The following is a 19,810-nucleotide window of genomic DNA, read 5'->3' on the forward strand; positions in this document are numbered from 1 at the left end:
ACAAAATCTTATCGGTTTAGAGTGTGTGTATGCTATGCTGTGGTTACTGCGTCATGTGATCTTGACAGGTTTTGGGTTAGCAGGGGTTAACTCGATCATTGGTCTGGTTTTGTGTGGAATGGGGTGTGACAAGGGGAGTATAATTCATTCTTTTACAAATACCCTTGGGTCCTTTGGCCTTATTCTATTAAGTGAACCTTCTAATATTTGGTTAATTACGGCTCTAAAACTGCCCCTTGAAAACTTGATATATTTACAGAACCGCCACCATCTCTAGCTATTGATACATATAGAACTTAGGTGTGGCCATAGCGAACCTAAACACGGTATCCCAACCCCAAGAATGCAATGTCTTTTATAATAGTTTTTAAAGAGAGAAGAAGAAGTACACAATCACAAACAATGTGATTCAATTTTTTCTTGATAAAGTGACAATCAATCTTCACATGCTTATTGCGATAGTGCTAAACCAGGTTGTGAGCAATGCTAAAGAAACTTTTTTTGTTGTCACAATATAACATCATAGGCAAGGGAACATGATGGTCAAATCGTTTATAAGACCTTGGAACCGCATCAGCTTACAAATACCATGGGTTATGGTCCAAAACTCTGCTTCAACACTAGAATGAGCAAAAATAGCTTGCTCCTTGCTCTTCCAATTAACAAAACTTCCCCCTACAAAAGTTCCATAACATGTGGTAGAGTGCCGATCATGTATAGAGCTAGCTCAATCAGCATCAATGAAGGTTTCCACTGGAAGATAACTGTGTGAAGGAAAAATATTCCATTTCTTGGGGTGCAAACTTCAGATAATGTAAGATCCAATACAAAACCCCTAAATGTTTATGGATCATACATAAACTGATTCACTAGGTTCACATTGAAAGAAATATTTGGAAGAGTACGAGATAAATAAATTAGTTTACCAACTAAGCATTTATACTGTCATTTATCCATTGGATTGTCATTCTTACTAAAAAGATGAACAATTGCCTCAAGGGGAGTATCTGCCGGCTTGCAATCCAATATCCCAGTTTCAAACAAGAAAAATTAAGTGTATATTTCCTCTGAGATAGGAAGATGCCCTTGTTTGAACAAGCAACCTGAATGTCACACATCACAGTGAATAATATCTAAAAGGAACATGGGAGGGTATATAATTGAATTTTAGTATGAAAGTCGACAATTGATTGATTCAAATTATTCACTAGATATTCTACGATCAAATTACCATATCACTCTTTTATACGACAAAACTAAGTGGGCCATCCATAACTTCAGTAGGTTTAAACCCATTATAAAAGGGATATATCTAGTTATAGTCTAATTTACAGTATTTTTACTATTTTGACATCTTGCAATTACTTTCCAGGTTATAAAAATTATATTTATTTAAAATTTAGATTCTCCTTTTGTAATTCACATGGTTGGATGAAGTGTACATTTGAAAATTTATAAATACAACCTTCATTTATTTATTTATTTATTTATTATTATTATTATTATTATTATTATTATTATTATTATTATTATTTTTTTTTTTTTTGACATCCAAACATAACTTAAGAAACAATTTCCAAACAAATCGACCCCAAGGTAATCATGTTCCCAAATGGCTTTATTATTCTTGGGTAAAGGTTTGGTATCTTCGAAGATTTCAGCTAGCCACCAAAGACCATTTCCATCAAATCTGGTAAACTCCCTCTCTCTCTCTCTCTCTCTCTCTCTCAAATCCTTTATTGTTCTTGGTTGAAGAATTTTTTTGGGGGTAGAAAATGGTATGAAATGTTTAAATTGTTTTTTCAGTTGCTGTGTATTAATGAGCTAATTCAATTGCTCCATTAAAGATCTTCCTGCAGATATGTTTTATTTTTTAGTGCTTTTGTTGGGAAAATGTGTTTTTAAATAAGATTAAAAATAGATTTTTGGTTCGTTTGGAAATTTAGGTTTCAAAGTCTTTTCTTAGACATATTTGAAGATCCAACATCATATGGTGGGCACATGATGGGGCTTTCTCCTCCTGCTCATCTAGATCATCAATTTATGTTGTCTTTCTCAATTTCAAGGGGAGAAGAAACTCACAATTATGTAGTCGACTCCATTTAGTAGACATAAGGTTATGTCTTTGTTGCAAAAAACTCCCAATAGCTTCACTGATTTCCTTCACAGATAAATAGAAAGAGAAGAAATCAATGTCTTCATAGATAGCGAAGGCTTATAGAGTGGAGAAGAGATTGGACCGGGCCCTATTTAAAGCAATCTAAAGATCCAAAATCTTGATTCCTATCTTCCCTAGATGCTATGCTGATAGCAAATGGTGCCTCTGAGAACTAGTTGAGATAGTTCAATGCTATAGACCCATTGGTCAAATAATTCTCCCTATATTCTTTGATATTGAGCCAACAGGTGTTCACCATCAGGTCAGAAGTTTTGAATGATCCTTCCAGAAACACAAGGACAAATTTGATATTGAATTAGAGGACTGGAATACAGCTTTGAGTGTAGTAGCAAGAATTTCGGGATACAATCTCAAGCAAGTAAATGGTAATGCTGAATCTTCAAAAATTCTTTCAAATAATCGTTTCTTTTTATTCACAGAATACTTAGTTCTTAAACTTAATATCTATAGAAGAAAAGGATACAAGGAACTCCCTCTAATCTGATGATGGTCAATTGACCAATAGCAACTGCCACATTAACAGACATGATTAATCCACATGATGTAAAACTAATTCCACATGGACAAGTTGCCACAATATCCATCTATGTGGCACAATGAGAGTAGGCCATTTAGGAAGAGGCTCAGATCCTCTCCGGTCATTGGGTGTCCCTACGTGCATTTGATAGCCGGGAGGACCTGGGGGTGCGTGCCCAGATCCTCCTAGCCGTCGGACGCCGCACAAGGTATCCCAGTGGTTGAAGAGGATCTGAATCCAGAAGGGGAAGCCCTTCTAAACAAAAACTGCAAAATTGTTTTCCCTTTTTTTAAATTCGGGAAAAATCAGGACACTTTGCTGGGTTTGCGTTATTCTCTCTGCCCCAATTTGTGGAAAAGACGTCTGTCCATGTGTGCACTGTGTTGACATTGGTTGGAACCACTGGATCCATAAAAACTAGCGGCGTGCCCAAGCTTTATTCAATGAAAAACTTATGATTTTCATTTCTTTTAGTACTTTGACCTTTTTAGTTATTATTTTATTCATTTTTTATATGAAATAATTTGCAGGAAATAATCAAAGCTAGTCCACATAGTTATTGATAGAGCCTTGTGGGCTTTGAGTAAATCAAGTACTGGCAATCACAAAGGGGATGTTAAGAACCCTATTGGATTGGATCACCGTGTAGAAGATCTATTATCTCTATTAAATGTTGACTCCAATGATGTTTGATTATTCGGAATATGTGATATAGGTGGCATTAGGAAGGCAATTATTGTAAAGGTTGTCTACATCACATTTTTAAGAGTTAAAATTGTTGGAGAAAGAACAAGATGTTTCTTTTGTCCCTTCCGGGCAATCGAAAAATAAAGAAATGGCTGATATATTCAAGATAATTATGTATTCACAAATTTTTCATTGTTGTTTCTTTCACGCAAATATCAAAGAAGAGAGTTAATTCCAAAATTTGGAGTGTTTATAGCCAACTAGAAATGATGAAAGAACTACAAGGAGAAAATGTTCTTATTCTTGATGATGTGGATGATCATTCCAAACTCAAGGCTTTTTCTATTGAATTCAATTGGTTTGGTTTAGGCATGGTTTCAAGTATCGGTATGTGTTGAGACTGATCCCTGAACCCTGATCGATCCAAATCGGTTACCCTTACTATTTCAGGGGTTAAACAGTAAAAAAAAAAAAAAAAACGAACTTTTATTGAAAAGCAAGGGGCAACAGTGATCGATAGACCGATCCCTCTCCGATACCGAGCCAGATTGAATCAATATTGGCAGAGACTGATATCAGTACCGATATTGAGAACTAAATCCATGGGTTTAGGAAGTAGGGTTATTATAACAAGTTGAGATGAACATGTTCTAAATGTGGCTAAAGTTGATGCAGATAATATATAAATCACTTCAACTCTTTACTTTGCATGCATTTTCAGTGGACCAACCTCCTAAAGATTATAAACAACTTTCCCAGGATGTGAAACAATTGGCAGGAAGATTGCCATTAACTATTGAAGTGTTGGGTTTTGATTTTTGTGACATAAGAGAAAAAGAAGTGTAGCAAATTATGTTACAGAAATTGAAAATAATTCCTCATAAGGAGGTCCAAAAAAAGTTAAAATAAGCTATGATAGTCTTAAAGATGATGAGAAATCTATATTTGTTGATGCTACATACTTTTTTGTTGGATGGAGTAAATAAGTTGTAATTTCAATGTGGGATGCTTGTGGATTTAACCTGATAAAAAAAAAAAAAAAAAAAACTCACTCAAGGGTGGTCCCTCATAAAATTTATCAATACATCATCCTATCACTGATGATTTAATTGATTCCTATGATATGCTAGATATACATGATCAAATTCAAGCCATAGGAAAGGGCATTATTTTAGGAGAAAACCCTATGGATCCTGGTAAGCGCAATAGCTTGTGGTCTCATGAAGAACTCTTGGAAGTATTAGAACACAAGAAAAGACATTTTTCATAGGCCTTTTTCCATTTTTATGTAAATGTGTACTAATCATAGCTTATTGAAAAACTTAAGTACACAAGAATGAAGTATATAAATATTAACTGCATTCAATGAGGTATTCCCTACATCTCTTTTTCTATTTTCATTTGGTTTATGCGCATCAGCTATTCAGCTGCCAATTTGTTTTTGTTTTTTTCTTCTTGTACCACCCCTAAAGATATTCTTTTTATTTCTTGCAACCCCCACAATTTGAACAAAGATCTCATACCTTCCTTACTTTCATAAGAAAATTTCTATTAAATTCATTCCATTAGAAGAAAATTAAGTGGTGATGTCAGTATTTTACTATTATCTAAATGGACAAGCTATTTTTGGGTATGGATAAAGTTACCGTTATACCCTTCACTTTTAAACCCCCATCTATGCTCTGACTACCTACGACGAAAATAGGAAAAAGAAAGTAGTGGAAGAAAAGAAGGACAAGAAACAGCTGTGGAAGAAGAAGTAGTTAATGAAGAAGCTTTGACCAACTAGGTAATTCGTAATTCCTTATGTTGTCCATACCTCAAAAATCCCGTAATACCATCAAAAGTGAGAAAGTTTGATGTCAGACCTTATAAGTAGGGATGTAAAAGGATCGAATTCCGATTAGATTTTATCGGATTCGGATATTCTCTGACCAGATATGGATACTCCTAAACATATATGGATATGGATTTGAATTTGGATTCCAACTATCCATTTATATCCCTACCTATAAGGTCCATTATAAAATATATTTTATTAATAAATATTGAAACTGGGTATTACACCGTTTGCTAAACTTGACACATTTGAAGACCGTTTAAAGTCTATTTAGAGCCCAATTATGGTCCATTTAGAGATAAATATGTTATTAGTACAGTTAAAACCCGACTAAGGCCCATTTAGCCGATTAAAAATCGGTACCGATCAACCGTTTAAAATGGGACCATGTCTAGCATATAAGGACCGATTACTTAAACGGGCCAATCATCGTTCAAGGTCCAAAAGTGGAGAAGCCTAATTAGGCTTGACCTGTTGACAACCCTTACAAAACAATCAAAGAGAGAGATTCCAAGGTATGGGATGCAGGTGAAGGTCAATGACCTTGGCCGTGGATGTGAGAGAGAGAGAGAGAGAGAGAGATTCCAAAGTAAGGGATGCGAGTCTCGATTAAATCCCATTAATATTTACGTATGTGAATGTACGTGAATATCTTACGGATCAGGGACATTCATGTACATTCACGTACGTAAAGATTCACCGCTCCCATCGGGAGTCCATGATCTTGGCTGTCGATCCCAGTCTATTTCTATTAAAGCCACCCCATCAATTACCCAGTTCCCACTTTCCACTACTAAAGGCTTTTATGAAAAAAAATTCAAAGATTCTTCAAAACCTGCTTCTTGCTTTTGCATTATCCCTAATTTTTTTTATCTAAACCCTATAGCAATAATGATGCCATGTCCCATAATGGTCCTACCTCATTGTCGCTTATGCTTTCCCCTTAACTCTTTATCTAAGCCGGACTGAAACTAAACCAACAAAGCTTACAAACCTGAAGTGGAGGAAGAACTACTGAGCGGGGCAAGGCGGCAACAATGGCCGAGACAGGAAGCATCACTGGCAGTGAAGTAAAAGCTGATAAACCAAAGATGGAAGGAGAAGGAAAAGCTTTCTGTCACTGTGAGGAAGGATGGTCCTGTGTGATAACCAAGACCAAAGGTCCAGATGCCGGCAAGTTGTTCTTCAAGTGCGGCGAAGGTTGCATCTGCTCGAGCGTGACAGATGCCGGCGGTATCACTACCTCAAGCAGCATCCCTGAGGGCTTTGGTGATGAATTGGGAGGAGGCAAAACTTTCTGCAAATGTGAGGATGGGTGGGCATGTGAGATCTATAAGACAGATTTCCCTGATGCTGGCAAACCGTTCTATAACTGTGCTGAGGGTTGCAAGTGTGTGACTCCTGCTTAATACTTTGCTATTAAGAACAATAATAACTAGTAGGTGTGGGCTTTTGAGCAAGCCAAGAGACCACAGGGTGATCTTTCTTTCTTTAGTTCAACAGTGCCTAGTGTTTGTATGTCATCATGTGTGTAGTGCTTTCATGTTATGCTGTATTTGTTACCCCAAGACCCTCAAGATATATGATATGCTGTATTTGCTGCTGACGATGGGTGTTCTATGATATAGAAGCAAAATGTTTATTAGTTCATTTTTAGAAAAAAGTATGTCAGATTATCCTCATTCTTGATCAAAATGTTAGTGTTACATCAAACACCAAGAAATACGAAAAATAAATAGACAAAAGATCCGCACGACACATGGATTTAACGAGGTTCACACAATACCAGTGTGGTGTACTACGTCCTCAGGCGAAAAAGACGATGTTTCACTATGCAGAAGAGAGATTACACCCAAGCAGAGGCACCCTGAAACCCTATATCCAAAACCCCCCAAAATACAATGAAATACAATGACTTTCTCAATAAGATAGCAGTACATTATATACTCCAAGTCGCGGGTCGACCCATCGGGTCACAGTCGATCGACCCAACCCCTCTGATTCCATCACAGAATTCAGAAAACTTCTCATTCGAATCATCACCAAAATATGTCGGAGCGGATCAATCTTCAAAATGGGTCAAGAATTCGAGACAAACTTAATAGTTAGCTTCTAAATCTGTTGATACTCCTGTAAATCCTCATCTAAAACTTGCGTGGAGATCCAAGGTTGATTGATAAGCGAATCTACTTTACTCTCACTTCTATGTTTGGCAATCAATTGGAATTGGTTCTTCCACAAATAAGAGTCTATTATTTATACGATTGCCATTCCCATCTTTCTGTCACACTAGAAGCATGTTGCTTTGGATTTTTCGTTCGAGAGAGTGTTGCAGCGGGTAAGTTTCATTTGTATAATCTTCATGATTGCAGGCATTTTCAATAAAAGTTTACCAAATGATGTCCTTGACTTACTCCATTACAAGTTGAATGTCTACTTTCTTTATGGGTTCATAAATATCATCTTAGGTTTTAGTATTTTTCAAAATATTTTGGAGCAGGATTTCAATTTAAGGTATATGATTACGAAACTACTGCCCGGTTTGCAGGAAAATTTTGTTCCATAATAAGTACAGGAGGGGATGTATTGTATTGGACTATAGAACCAGTAAACCCTGACACCGACTTGTTGTCCAAGTTTTGCTTGCCTGCCAAGCAGGTCTCAGATTTCAGCCTTGGATCTCATTCGGCGGTGCCGGTGAATGGTGGGTAGAGTCCACGGATACCTCGGCGGAAGCCTGATGGCCAGAAGCGGCACCGGCACCGGCACCGGCGGCGCAGCTAGTGTGGTAAGCGCACATCTCCCTCAGCCGTTCTCTTGGCTTTCCCAATTTGCAGGTTGCTCCTCCAGTGGAAGGTAGTGGTGGTATCGCTTTATTCTGGTCGGACAGTGTTAACCTTACCATGATCTGGCATTCTGCTTGGTGTTTCATGTATCTGTTTTGTTCCCAGATGAAGGATTTCACAGCAACTGCACTTTTGTGTATAGCAGTTGCATTTCTACCGTTAGAAGACAGCAATGGCAAACTCTGCATCAACTCTCTAGTTTCTCCACCGCCCATGGGTTATTGGAGGAGATTGGAACTCCTATCTTCTTCCGGATGACAACAAGGGTGGTCGACACCTGAGACAACATCAGCTTCAAGAGTTTCAAGACTTCCTTCACGATGCGGCGTTGTTGGACCTTCCTGTTTCTGGACCATTATTCACTTGGGACAATCGCCAACGATCATGGAATCCAGATTGACTCGCTTCCTTTGCTCGCCAACGATCAGTAACTTGTCGAGCCCAAATTGATTCTCTTCATCAAATTCAAATCTCTAATCGGGGTGAATCTTGGCATATCTCGGATAATTTATGTAATGCTCAACTCAAGCAACTTCTATACCAAAAGAATCTATTCTGGTTCCAAAGATCGCGGCTGGAGTGGCTCCAATTTGGTGATAGGAATTCAAAATATTTTCATTTATCGGCTTCCAGGAGGAGAGCTCGCAATATTATCAAAAAACAGAACCAGTCATGGAAAGGGAAATTTATAAAGAGAGAGAGAGAGAGAGAGAGAGAGAGATTCTCTTGTACAGCTATAATTAAGGGCAAATATCGTTTCATTGCTTGACTATCTAATTATTTTCTACTAGAAATAATTCCAAAGTAAGGGATGTGGGTTGAGGTCCATGACCTTGGCTGTGGATCCCAATCTATCTCTATTAAAGCCTCCCCCCTTTCAATTTTGAATTCGACTCCTTTCTTTAGTGGCCATAGCATGCTTTTAAAACTTGGTTTCGGTATTGGTATTGGTATTGGTATTGATATTGATATTGGTATTGGTCATAATAAAAATCGGTACAATACAGATCGGTATTGATAAGGATTGAAAATCATAAAATTTTCCTGGATCAGTCACGGTATCGGCTAGGATCGATCAAAAAAAAAAAAAATCTAAAAACATTCAAAAATGAAAAACCACAATAAAAAAAAAAAAAAAAAAAAAAAAAAAAAAAAAAAAAAAGTTAATTCAGCATTAATTAGTTTTTCTAATGCTAGAAGTTCAAAGCCATGAGAATCAGGAGTTTTTGTTTCACTTCTATTGTGTCGAAGGCCACATCCTTAGTCCAAGGCCTGAAATTTGTTGCTTGCAGAAGATAAAAGATTTGCGACTATGGAAGCAATTCCTTTTGCAATAGGAAGCAAGGGCTTCTATACTTTAAATTCCAAGAGAAGAAAAATCGCTTTGAATAAACAATTCAATCTGTCTTTTCTACTTCGTAAGCCCTTCCATACCTTGCCTTTAAGGTACCGAACGATCATCTGTCTCTCTCAAGGCGACCACGTTCACCACCATTATTCACAACAGCCACTGCGATCACCACCACGGTGGGTTTTCCAGAAACAAGAATCGTTGGTATAGGAAAAGGGCAAAAAAAAAAAAAAAAAAACCCCTAGATCTCTCTCTCTCTTATGTTTGTCCTTTATGAGATTAAGTTTAAAAAATATTTTTTTAATGGATCGGCAGATCCGGATCACTATCCGATACCCAGGACGATATCGATACCCGTCAGGACTGGTTAGGTATTAGATATCTCTCTCTCTCTCTTATGTTCGTCCTTTATGAGATTAAGTTTTAAAAAATATTTTTTTAATGAATCAGCAGATCCGGATTAGTATCCGATACCTAGGACGATACCGATACCCATCCGGATTGGTTAGGTGTTAAGATCAGTCTCAATCGATACCGATCTGATACGACTGATTTGAAACCGATACTTGATTCTATGGTCCATAGCCGAGGTTGGCTCATAGTTACTTGAGCAAGCACCACGATAATCCAACAATTGGAGAAAGGTGTGGACAACGAGGCACTGATAGAAGCTCGGAAAAGAAGATGCTAAGAACTATTAGATCATCGACTCGTCATGTGATGTTCGCCTAAATAACTATGAGCAAGATCTCGACGATGGACGCTAAAGAAAGGAGCCTAAAAACTTTAGGAACAAATCCAAAGATTCTTCAAAACCTGCTTGTCGCTATTCCTTTTCTCCCTAATTTTTCATCTTGACCCTATGGCAATAATAAAGCCACGTCGCTCCTACCTGATTGCGGCTTATGCCTTCTCCCTACTCCTTATCTAAGTGGAGGAAGAACAACCTAGCAGGGCAACAATAATGGCAGAGGCAAGAAGCATTAGTGGCAGCGACGTCAGTGAAGTAAGGTAAGGTTTCCACAGTCCATGGATCACCTGCTAGGTTTAATTTTGATTACAAAAAGACGTTTCTTTGTTTACAATAATTTGATATCTTATAGGACTGTTAAACCCAAGATTGAAGGAGAAGGAAAAGCTTTCTGTCACTGTGAAGAAGGGTGGTCATGTGTGATCACCAAGACCAAAGGCCCAGATGCCGGCAAAGTGTTCTTCAAGTGCGGCGAAGGTTGCATCTGCGTAAACGTGACAGATGACGGCGGTATCGCTACTTCAAGCAGCATCCCTGAGGGATTTGGTGAATTGGGAGGAGGCAAAACTTTCTGCAAATGCGAGGATGGGTGGGCATGTGAGATCTATAAGACAGAGGCCCCTGATGCTGGCAAACCATTCTATAGCTGTGCGGAGGGTTGTAAGTGTGTGACTCCTGCTTAATGCTTTACTGTAAGAATAATTATAACTAAGATGTAGATGTGGGGCAATAATAATTGCATAGTGCAGTTGGTGAGTTATGGCGCAAAAAGTCCATGCTCTTTATACGAGCTCTCGAGTTCAGCCTCTTGATAGAGAGGTCTTTTGTGTGGGCTTGTGAGCAAGCCACAAGCCAAAAGTGCATTTAGTGGTCTTCCTTTGGTTCATCAGTGGCTAGTGTTTGTATGTCAATCATGTGTCTAGTGTTTTCATGTTACGGTATATTTGTTACATATATATAAAATAAAAAGATGTTTAAAATATGTAGTTGTGAACTTTTCTAAAATAAAGGACTACAATTTGTGATCTGGCTCCTTTGTAGCGCTGGGGTAGATCTTGTAGCACGGGCTGTAGTGGCAAAGCGTGGAATTTTGAAAATTAATGGTGAAGATCTCCTATGGGGAAGAGGGGCTTTTGTACATGTGTTGCAGGGGAGAGCATTATTATCGAAGTAGCCTCATAAAGGAGGGTGTTAGAGTAAACACCAATAAATACGAAAAATAAACAGCCAACAGATCCGCATAACATAGAGATTTAATGAGGTTCACACACCAATGTGGTGTACTACGTCCTCGGGCGAGGAAAAAGATGTTTCAATGTGCAGAAGAGAGATTACACCCAAGCAGCAGCCAGAAAACTTGCTCTGAAACCCTACCTCAAAAAAACCCAAAGTTACAATGACTTGCTCAACAAGACGATAGTACATTATATACTCCTCAAAGTTGTTGGTCGATCCATCAGGTCGAACCATACTATCACCAAAATATGTCGAAGCGGGTCATTCTTCAAAACGGGTCAAGAATTCGAGACAAACTTAACAGAGGGAAATAGAATAGACCATTATTCTTACATCAGTAGATTCCTCGATGTATCCATGACCGTGACATGTCTTCTCCTCTATAATCTTTGTTCAAAGAGATGGACCTGCTATTATTGAATCCAGGCAGAGATAGAAGGATTCCTTTCTCTCTCCCTTCTCCCACAATCCCTCTACCAGACCCACGCAGACTTTAGTTGATGGTTCCTTGGATGGAGGAGAGAGTGCTCTTGGAAGATGGGCTCACGAGGTCAGCTCGATTCATCTGCTTTCTTTTTAATCCTTTCTATGAGTTAAAACCCCCCTTTGCTTTGATTGGGACGTCAGTGTATCCAAATTCTGATTTTTATTCTTTCAATTATCTAAGGGGATGTTGTCCAGTTACATTGTTTTACCCATTTCTGTTGTTTCAGGAATTTTTTTGCCATATAATCAACCGGTTGATTTATTTCCCTCCTAACAAAAGAGGTCGAAAGGTGAATTTTACAATTTAGAATTAGAGCATCCTCAAGACCTTTGATGATAACATTGATTATGTCCATAGCCAGTTTAGAATTTGATGGGACAAATACGCACTTCAAATTCCTATCAATACAAATAGACATGCCCCTAACAATGGCTTGCATCTCCATAATTCAGACCGACCAAACATGAAGACAGGCTTTCACCTACGAGGTATTTGGTGAACTCATATGTGGAGACTCTAGTTTCTCACATTGTCCTCACAAATTTAGTTGGGTACAAACACAAAGCATGCTACTAGCTTGAACTTTAACTGCAGCTATAGTTTAAGCACGAGGGTCATCTATTAAATGAATCCATGAAGAGAAACCTATCCTTTAGGATCAAACTGCATCAAAGAAATTGTGGGAGAAAGTAATTAAAGCTCACCCGAGAAGAGAAACTACTATTACGGAGAAACAATTTGGTTTTATACTAGGTAAATCCATGACAAAAGCTATTTACTTACTCTGAATACTCATGGAAAAATTTAGAACTTGCAAAAAGGATCTCCAAACATTCCAGATACTTTCCTTCTCCGGCCTTAATCTTCTAGAATGAATACCTGAAGATACACTTTATTCATCAGGGCATGCTTTACAAATATTTAGAGTGATCTCCATAATCCTGGAAAAGTAAACCACTAAGAGGCTTTCTTGGATTTATATCTTGAAGCACAAATGACATAAAGTAGAAGGTTAAGTAAGCTAAGACCAGCCAACAACCAGAAGAAATAATCAAGATGCCCCTCATTCAAGTTATCAGGTATCCAACCAGGCTTTCCGCCTCTAGTTGTCACAGTTGTCACAATTGTCAAAATTAGAGAGCTTAGGTAATTCCCCAATGCAGTCGTCAGAAGGGACAATGCAGTACATAAACTCCGCATGGCATCGGGTGATTGATTATAGAAGAACTCAAGATGTCCAATGAAGGTAAAGACTTCTGCTGCCCCCATCAAGAAATATTGAGGTATTTGCCATAAGATACTAACAGGTACTGGAACTCTATGATCAACCAAATCAAATTCTATTGCAACCTCCAACCTCTTACGCTCAACCATAGCGGCTACTGTCATGGCTAATATTGACAAGAAGAAGCCAATACCCATCCGTTGCAATTCAGATAAGCCTCTCTCCTTGCCTGTGAACTTCCTTGCGATTGGGACAAGGATTTTTTCATAGATGAGGACCCATATGATGACACCGATAATATTTGAAGTTGAAAGAGATGCAGCTGGAATAGTAAAGGAACCAAGAGTTCTTTCCATAACCATCCCCTGTTCCACAAACATGGTGGACATCTGAGAGTAAACAGTAGAGAAGACTATGCCAGTAGCCCAGATAGGTAATATGCGTATCAGTATCTTAAGTTCCTCCACTTGTGTAACTGTGCAAAGCCTCCATGGATTGGAGAAATCCTCACTTCTAAAATTTCTGTCTGATAGCACAGCAGCTTTATCAAGGAACCTGCAGCAAACATGAAGTTGTTTACATTTTATGGCAAACATAAAACAGGATATCTCAAGTAATAGATGAAAGGAAGACATAACCAGCAGGATATATGTTCACAGTTCAAAGATTGATCATATTCGAGAAGTCAATCATGATAATAAAGAAAGTAAATGGCAAGATAAAATTGGAACCAAACAAACCAGGTATTTATTCTAGAAGATTAGATTCAGATTGTCTTCAGATACTACAGCTTTCTAAATTTAGATGTTTGCTTCTGCATTCCCTAATTTTCATGTCTTCTTGTATGAGGTAGTGGTTTAGGTTCAAATTTCTTTCTTACCTTTCAGTAGTATGCTTATATGATCATGAATCAGTGAGAACATTTCCATATTCCATACAATGGTTCAGTTTTGATGGACATAAGTTGTTCAGACACCAATAACAACAACAACAACCAAAACCTTATCCCAACTTAATGGGGACGGTTACATGGGGATATCAAGCGAGGACGAGCGCAAGGATCCGTGCAAAAAGATTGACGGGTTATGGCTAATCATAATAAGTGCTAGCTGTCAACCTGACGCACAACTATAAATCAGCCTCAGGCTTATAACGATAGACCATAATAAGGTACCAGCTGTCTACCTGACGTACCATATAGACCAGTCAAGCCAATGCATCCTACATGCATTACGTCCACCACCAAGATAAGTCATCACCCAACTTGCTTTCATAAAAGGAGGAATGAGTTAACGAAATCTTGATACCCCCGCTAAGCATGAAAGTAACATAAGTTGTTCAGACACCATTAAACATAAAATTATCTAAGGATGCAATAAATATGTTGAAAGAGAATTACTTCAGTTCATCACTGTGCTCAAGTTTCCGACTCCCTTCAATAGCAGAGGTTTTGTCTGGTAACTCATACAGGAGACTACTGTCACAAGGGACCTCCAAATTCCACTTACGTAATGATGCAATTAAGACCTGGCACATTCTCACAAAAGGACTCCCTCCAGGTTTCTGGAATCTATAAAGGGGAGTGCCCAAAAAGAAACTTACAATTGCAATGGCCATAAACAATGTGGGAATGCCAAATCCCAGACCCCACCCTGCATAGTCCTGAGTCCAGACAATTAGACTACTTGATATGAGAGAACCAATGTTGATAGAAACATAAAACCAATTGAAGAAAGATCCTTTCTTTACTCTTTCCACTGAATCAGTATCATCAAATTGATCTGCTCCAAATGATGAAACACAAGGTTTTATACCACCAGTGCCTAGCGCAATCAGATAAAGACCAAAAAAGAATATGGCCAGCTCAGTTGCAGTTGCAGGTGGGCAAACAAGCTCCACACAATCAGGAGGCTTGAAAACTGATGCTGACAGAGTCAATGTACTCATTCCCTTGCAATTTGGGGGGGGGGGTAAAATACAAAAAAAAATCAGCACTAGTCAAGAAAAAAGAAAAATCATTAGTCACAATAGAAAGCATCATTATGAATCAAGGATTATCATCTTTAGTAAACCTCATTGGGCCTAACAACTCATCCAATTACCAAGGCACTTGTCAGATGGGGAACAACCCACTAATGGCAAATCCAGGTAATGTTTCATGACTCTTTAAAATTTATTCTTCAGGTAGGAAGGTGTCTGTGTCCAAAACATGGATACAATTGTTCCATAAACGGAAGAAGTGTGAACATCAATTTCAGATGGAAAATATCTTTGAAGAATGAAATATCCATTTTACTGAAACCATTCAAGCTACCATTTGAATTTGACAGCTTTAGGGTTGTGAACTAAAACCAGGGCATCATGGTTGAGGACTATTGAGGTAATCTCACATCGGCTATGAGTGACTCAAGTATTAAGTATAAGAGTCACAAGAGGCCACCGCACTTTGAACCAATTGGTTTTAAGATGGAAACCTTAACAAGAACGACAAACTTCTTTGTGTCAGGAGGTAAAGCCCATTGATGGAGATCAGTCAAGATCCATTTTAGGAGTACAACTTTAGCTGGACTCCACCAAACCTGCCCGACCCAACCCAATCTTTAGGATGGGCTTGGCAACTATATCATAAGAATTGCAAAAGCTGCAGTTCCAGACTTGGTGTGGAGGGTTAGCATGTCTTGTCGAAGCATGCTTGTGGGACTAGTCACTTGACCGAGCCCTCTTATCCGCATTTGATTCTAGCATGCATCTCTCCACATCCCCCCAACTCTCAAGCCCCACACTCCCCCATACTGGGGGTGTCAATCCCAAGCCCGCACCGGTAGGCCTGACCCAGCCCGACTCGCTTAAGGCCCGACCTGAACCGGCCCATTTAATAAACATGTTGGGCTTAAGTCTGGCCCGTTTATTAAACAGGCATTCATAGTGCAGAGTAGTAGCCCGTCGGGCTCCCGACCAGCCTGACTCACTTAAGTAGCCCGTTAGAACTGACTTAATTAGCCCGACCGACCCGACCCTTTTTAGAAAAATGCTTAAATTGTAAATACCTATTTTATCACTAATACTACAAAATATGAGTAAGGAATATGTAGGACTAAACTAATAGTTGATTACAACACAATAGACATATGGGATTTCAATGAGAAATATGGTGACCTTTGTGATTTCACTTTGAAGAAAGACAACATAGAGAAAAGTTAAACATTTGGCATAGACAGGCATCTTGGTTTTCATTGAAATAATAAGATTGAACACAAACAATGTGCATAATATCTATAAAAAAACTAACATAGTCAAACAACTCCCAAAATAGTGTAATAATTGAAGCGAAAGACAGCTGCCTCAAGTAGGCTTTTTCTTTCATTGTATTATGTATACCAATGAATCAAAATTCCAATTTCAAGTTTGTAATGTTCTTGGATCATTCAATTGTTAAGAAGAGTGTAATTCTTGTAACTTAGATTACATTTTAAAAACATGATTCCTTTGGATATGGTTCCGGAATTGTGAATGTTATCCTCCATTAGTTTCAAACCCAATAGTTTAATCCGCTTAAAAAATGATTTTAGGGTAGGCCCATTTAGAGTTCGTTTAGAATTAAATAGACCCATAACCCGTTTAAGGCCCGTATAAGGCCTGTTTAAAGTAGCCCGATTAAAGCTTGACATTGACCGGCCAGATCACAAATCGTACCATGCCCTCCAAACCCAGGCCCATTTAAGTAAAAGGGCGTTCACGGTGCAAGGATTCCGCACCACCAGGCCCGGTTAGGCCTGATCAAGACTGACCAGACCCGACCGATTGACACCCCTACCCCACACCTAGGAGCCCCCAAGAAGCCCCACTTGGACGCCCACCTAGAGGTCTATGTGCCCTCGATAGGTTGGCCCAAAAATTAAATGAACTAGTCAAATTAATTAATGCTTTGCCCCTTCATAACCATTTAGGAGACTTGAAGTTTGAGCCTGCCTTACTGAGGTGGACATCATATACTGTTTCTGAGCCTAACCTCACAAAAACCAACTCAAATGGTATTTGGATTATGGCTCCCTTGTGCTGGACCCAGATAGAGTTAGCAATGGTTGACAATCATATTTAATAGGGCCTGGGGGTTGGCCTTCAACCCACTGGCCCCATTCATCCTATGCCTTTTCTCCAAACAAGAGAATGTATTAACCAGTTCATGAATCAATTAAATGAAATAAAAGTTTACTTCATACATACAATGAAGTATATTGTGGTGAAAGCTGCAATCGTCCGGTATCTTCCCCAATAAGAATCAGCCAAAAGGGCTCCAATGAGGGGTGTGATATAGCAAGTGCCTTGCCAAGTGTTAATATTTCTGGCAGCAGTGACATTTCCCTCATGTAGTTGGTGGGTGAGATACGTAACAAGATTTTTAGCAATACCATAGTAAGCCAAGCGCTCACAGCATTCAGTACCTGTGATTTATTTTAAATAGTCACCAACTAAAATATTGAAAAAATAAAAATAAAAAAAATAAAAAAATAAAAAAATAAAAAAATAAAAAAATAAAAAATAAAAAACAATTTGAAGTGTTGGATTACCTAGGATGAAAGGGCATGCTCTCCAGTTTCCAGTGTTTTTTTTAAGGATTCGATTTCCATTGATATCAACTGTTCCATCTCCTGTGTACAATCCTCTATTTTGATTCTGTTATACAGAACAAACATTTGACATTGATGTATGTAAGAAAATTATGAAAATGCAGTTGAGGGCAAGATTTTGTGAGAAGTGTTATAATTCATAGAAAAATAAATTATTTTTGTTCAAAAGTGGCTATGGGGTTATCAAAAGAAGTATAAAGTAAGAAAACTGGTTCAGATACAGAGGAAGGTGACTGCAGGTTTTATCCTTCTGTTTCAATGCAAACTTTATACCTTGGAAGTAGTGGAAGTTATTTGTGGAAGGTTATAAATGGTACTTTAATTTATAAAAATTATGGAAACTATTAAAAATAAGAATTGAAAATCTTGAAGAAACTTCGAAAGTGATGGAATATAATACCAACATATGGGAATCATTTTCTGAACAAGCAGCATTTTACAATAGCTTAAGTGATATTAATACAAGTACCACATAATATTCTGAATGGCCAGTAGACATAAGAAAAGGACTATAGCCATGATCATGAAGTAATAAAAATCTAAGGAAATAGGACATGATAAAGCAATATATCCACATAAAGTTACAACTTGGAGTCAGGATTTCCAAACATTCTTCAAATGTCATTTCATACAATAACTACAATCCATGTCAACTAATTAAGATTTATAGCAACTTTGGATCAGATACTAGATGAAACCTGTTTTGCATTCAACATTATCTAGGAGCATATCTATTGTTAACTCAGAAGTATTCAGATCTTCTTGCTGCCTTTGTTGGAATGGTACAGAAGATGTGGATCATCTTTTTTTCTCCTGCCCGTTCTCCACCTCCATCTGAAAGAGGGTCCTTGGTTCTTAGTTGCTTCTGGCCATCAAGAAGAATACTCCCTCCTCAATAGAGAAAGGATCTGTGGGTTGATATGACATTTGCTGGTTCTTCCATTTGTGACATTGTTAGAAAGCACGCCTACCGTGGTACCATCAACCATATCTAGATGGAGAGGAACCTGCATAGATGGACCTCAAACTCTTGCTCTTTTGACAAGATTTGGAATGCCATCTACTTTGACGTCTCCTTCAAGTTGGCCTCTTTCAACCCCCACCCTGTTAGGAATTCCCCTAGGAACAAGCTCATTGTTGTCTCCAGGGGTCTCCCCTCTACCATTCTCTAACCCTTCCTCAGTTGTTTCTAGTCCCCCTTTAGTTGGTAGCCTTTTGGCTTAGTCTTGTCCCCCCCTCCCCTCTCTTTTCCCTCATTTTCTTCTTCCTCTTGGTAATTAATTAATTTATTTCATAAAAAAAAAAAAAAATTATAATCCTTTCATGTGTCCTTTTCATGTTTTCATCCTCCACCGTAAGACACCTCACCATTTAATTCTTTTATCTTGAACCATCTCAATCAACTTGCCCTCATTCTGCCACCGAATAAAACTTTAAAAGAGATTGTCCAGTGATTAAATATTTGTAACCCACCCTTTTTCATGCATGGCTTGGCTTCAGTTTATCTTTCAATATCATTTTTTATAAAATACTCAAAATGCTATAATAATGATAAACATACAGTAAATCCTAGATTCTTATCTACAGTACAAATCTCTGTAGCTGAATGCACTATTTGGAAAGTGACTAACATGTTTACTTAAAATGCCACATGCTGCATGCCTAAACTTAATCAATCCATAGACTGCCTTAGGCTAGAACATAAGAACAATCAAGCCTGAACCATTCAGTCCTTTACGATTTCTCAAATCCCCAAAATTAATACATAAAATTCGATCAAATGCACGAATTTTCAAGTTTTTCATCCATCTGAGTCTAATAAAAGTCAATAAATCATGAACTGAATGCTTCACAATGAAAACATGCCATCAACCCTTGGCTCCAAATCCAAGTTTTCAAAGGATTTTGATTCAAATGACCACATATACATTTTCCTCATGAAAGCACATTAAGGCTGTGTTTGGTAATGTTTCAGAAAAACGTTTCTAAAGTTTTTTTATTCTCTGGGAACAAAAAAATGGAATAAAGCGTTTGGTGCATTTATGGTGTGTTTCGTTTTTTTT

General features: G+C 38.1%; 2 protein-coding genes across 2 annotated transcripts in view; one reads left to right on the forward strand and one right to left on the reverse strand.

The window, feature by feature from the left end:
- Window positions 1–10,203: 10,203 nt before the first annotated feature.
- Window positions 10,204–11,151, forward strand: LOC122061972 (DNA topoisomerase 3-alpha-like). Its single transcript, XM_042625572.1, has 2 exons — window positions 10,204–10,431; window positions 10,524–11,151. Exons 1-2 carry the CDS (start codon window positions 10,385–10,387, stop codon window positions 10,852–10,854), a joined length of 378 nt encoding a protein of 125 aa, XP_042481506.1. The 5' UTR covers window positions 10,204–10,384; the 3' UTR covers window positions 10,855–11,151.
- A 1,466-nt stretch (window positions 11,152–12,617) lies between these two features.
- The window catches only part of LOC122061361 (protein NRT1/ PTR FAMILY 8.3-like), an 8,376-nt gene continuing 1,183 nt past the window's right edge, over window positions 12,618–19,810 (reverse strand). Inside the window, exons 2-5 of the mRNA XM_042624600.1 lie at window positions 17,688–17,793; window positions 17,344–17,561; window positions 14,519–15,069; window positions 12,618–13,674 (exon numbers count right to left, since the gene is read on the reverse strand). Coding sequence (XP_042480534.1) covers window positions 12,852–13,674; window positions 14,519–15,069; window positions 17,344–17,561; window positions 17,688–17,793 — 1,698 coding nt within the window. The 3' untranslated portion in view covers window positions 12,618–12,851. The remainder of the gene's footprint in view (window positions 13,675–14,518; window positions 15,070–17,343; window positions 17,562–17,687; window positions 17,794–19,810) is intronic.

This window comes from Macadamia integrifolia, chromosome 14 (genome assembly GCF_013358625.1).
Source record: "Macadamia integrifolia cultivar HAES 741 chromosome 14, SCU_Mint_v3, whole genome shotgun sequence".
Classification (NCBI taxonomy): domain Eukaryota; kingdom Viridiplantae; phylum Streptophyta; class Magnoliopsida; order Proteales; family Proteaceae; genus Macadamia; species Macadamia integrifolia.

What these genes read in the sequence shown, in the direction of transcription:
- LOC122061972 (XM_042625572.1), top strand. Translation starts at nt 10,385, where the DNA reads ATGGCAGAGGCAAGAAGCATTAGTGGCAGCGACGTCAGTGAAGTAAG. An exon ending in AGCGACGTCAGTGAAGTAAG is followed by an intron (nt 10,432 to 10,523) that starts GTAAGGTTTCCA and finishes GATATCTTATAG; the next exon opens with GACTGTTAAACCCAAGATTG.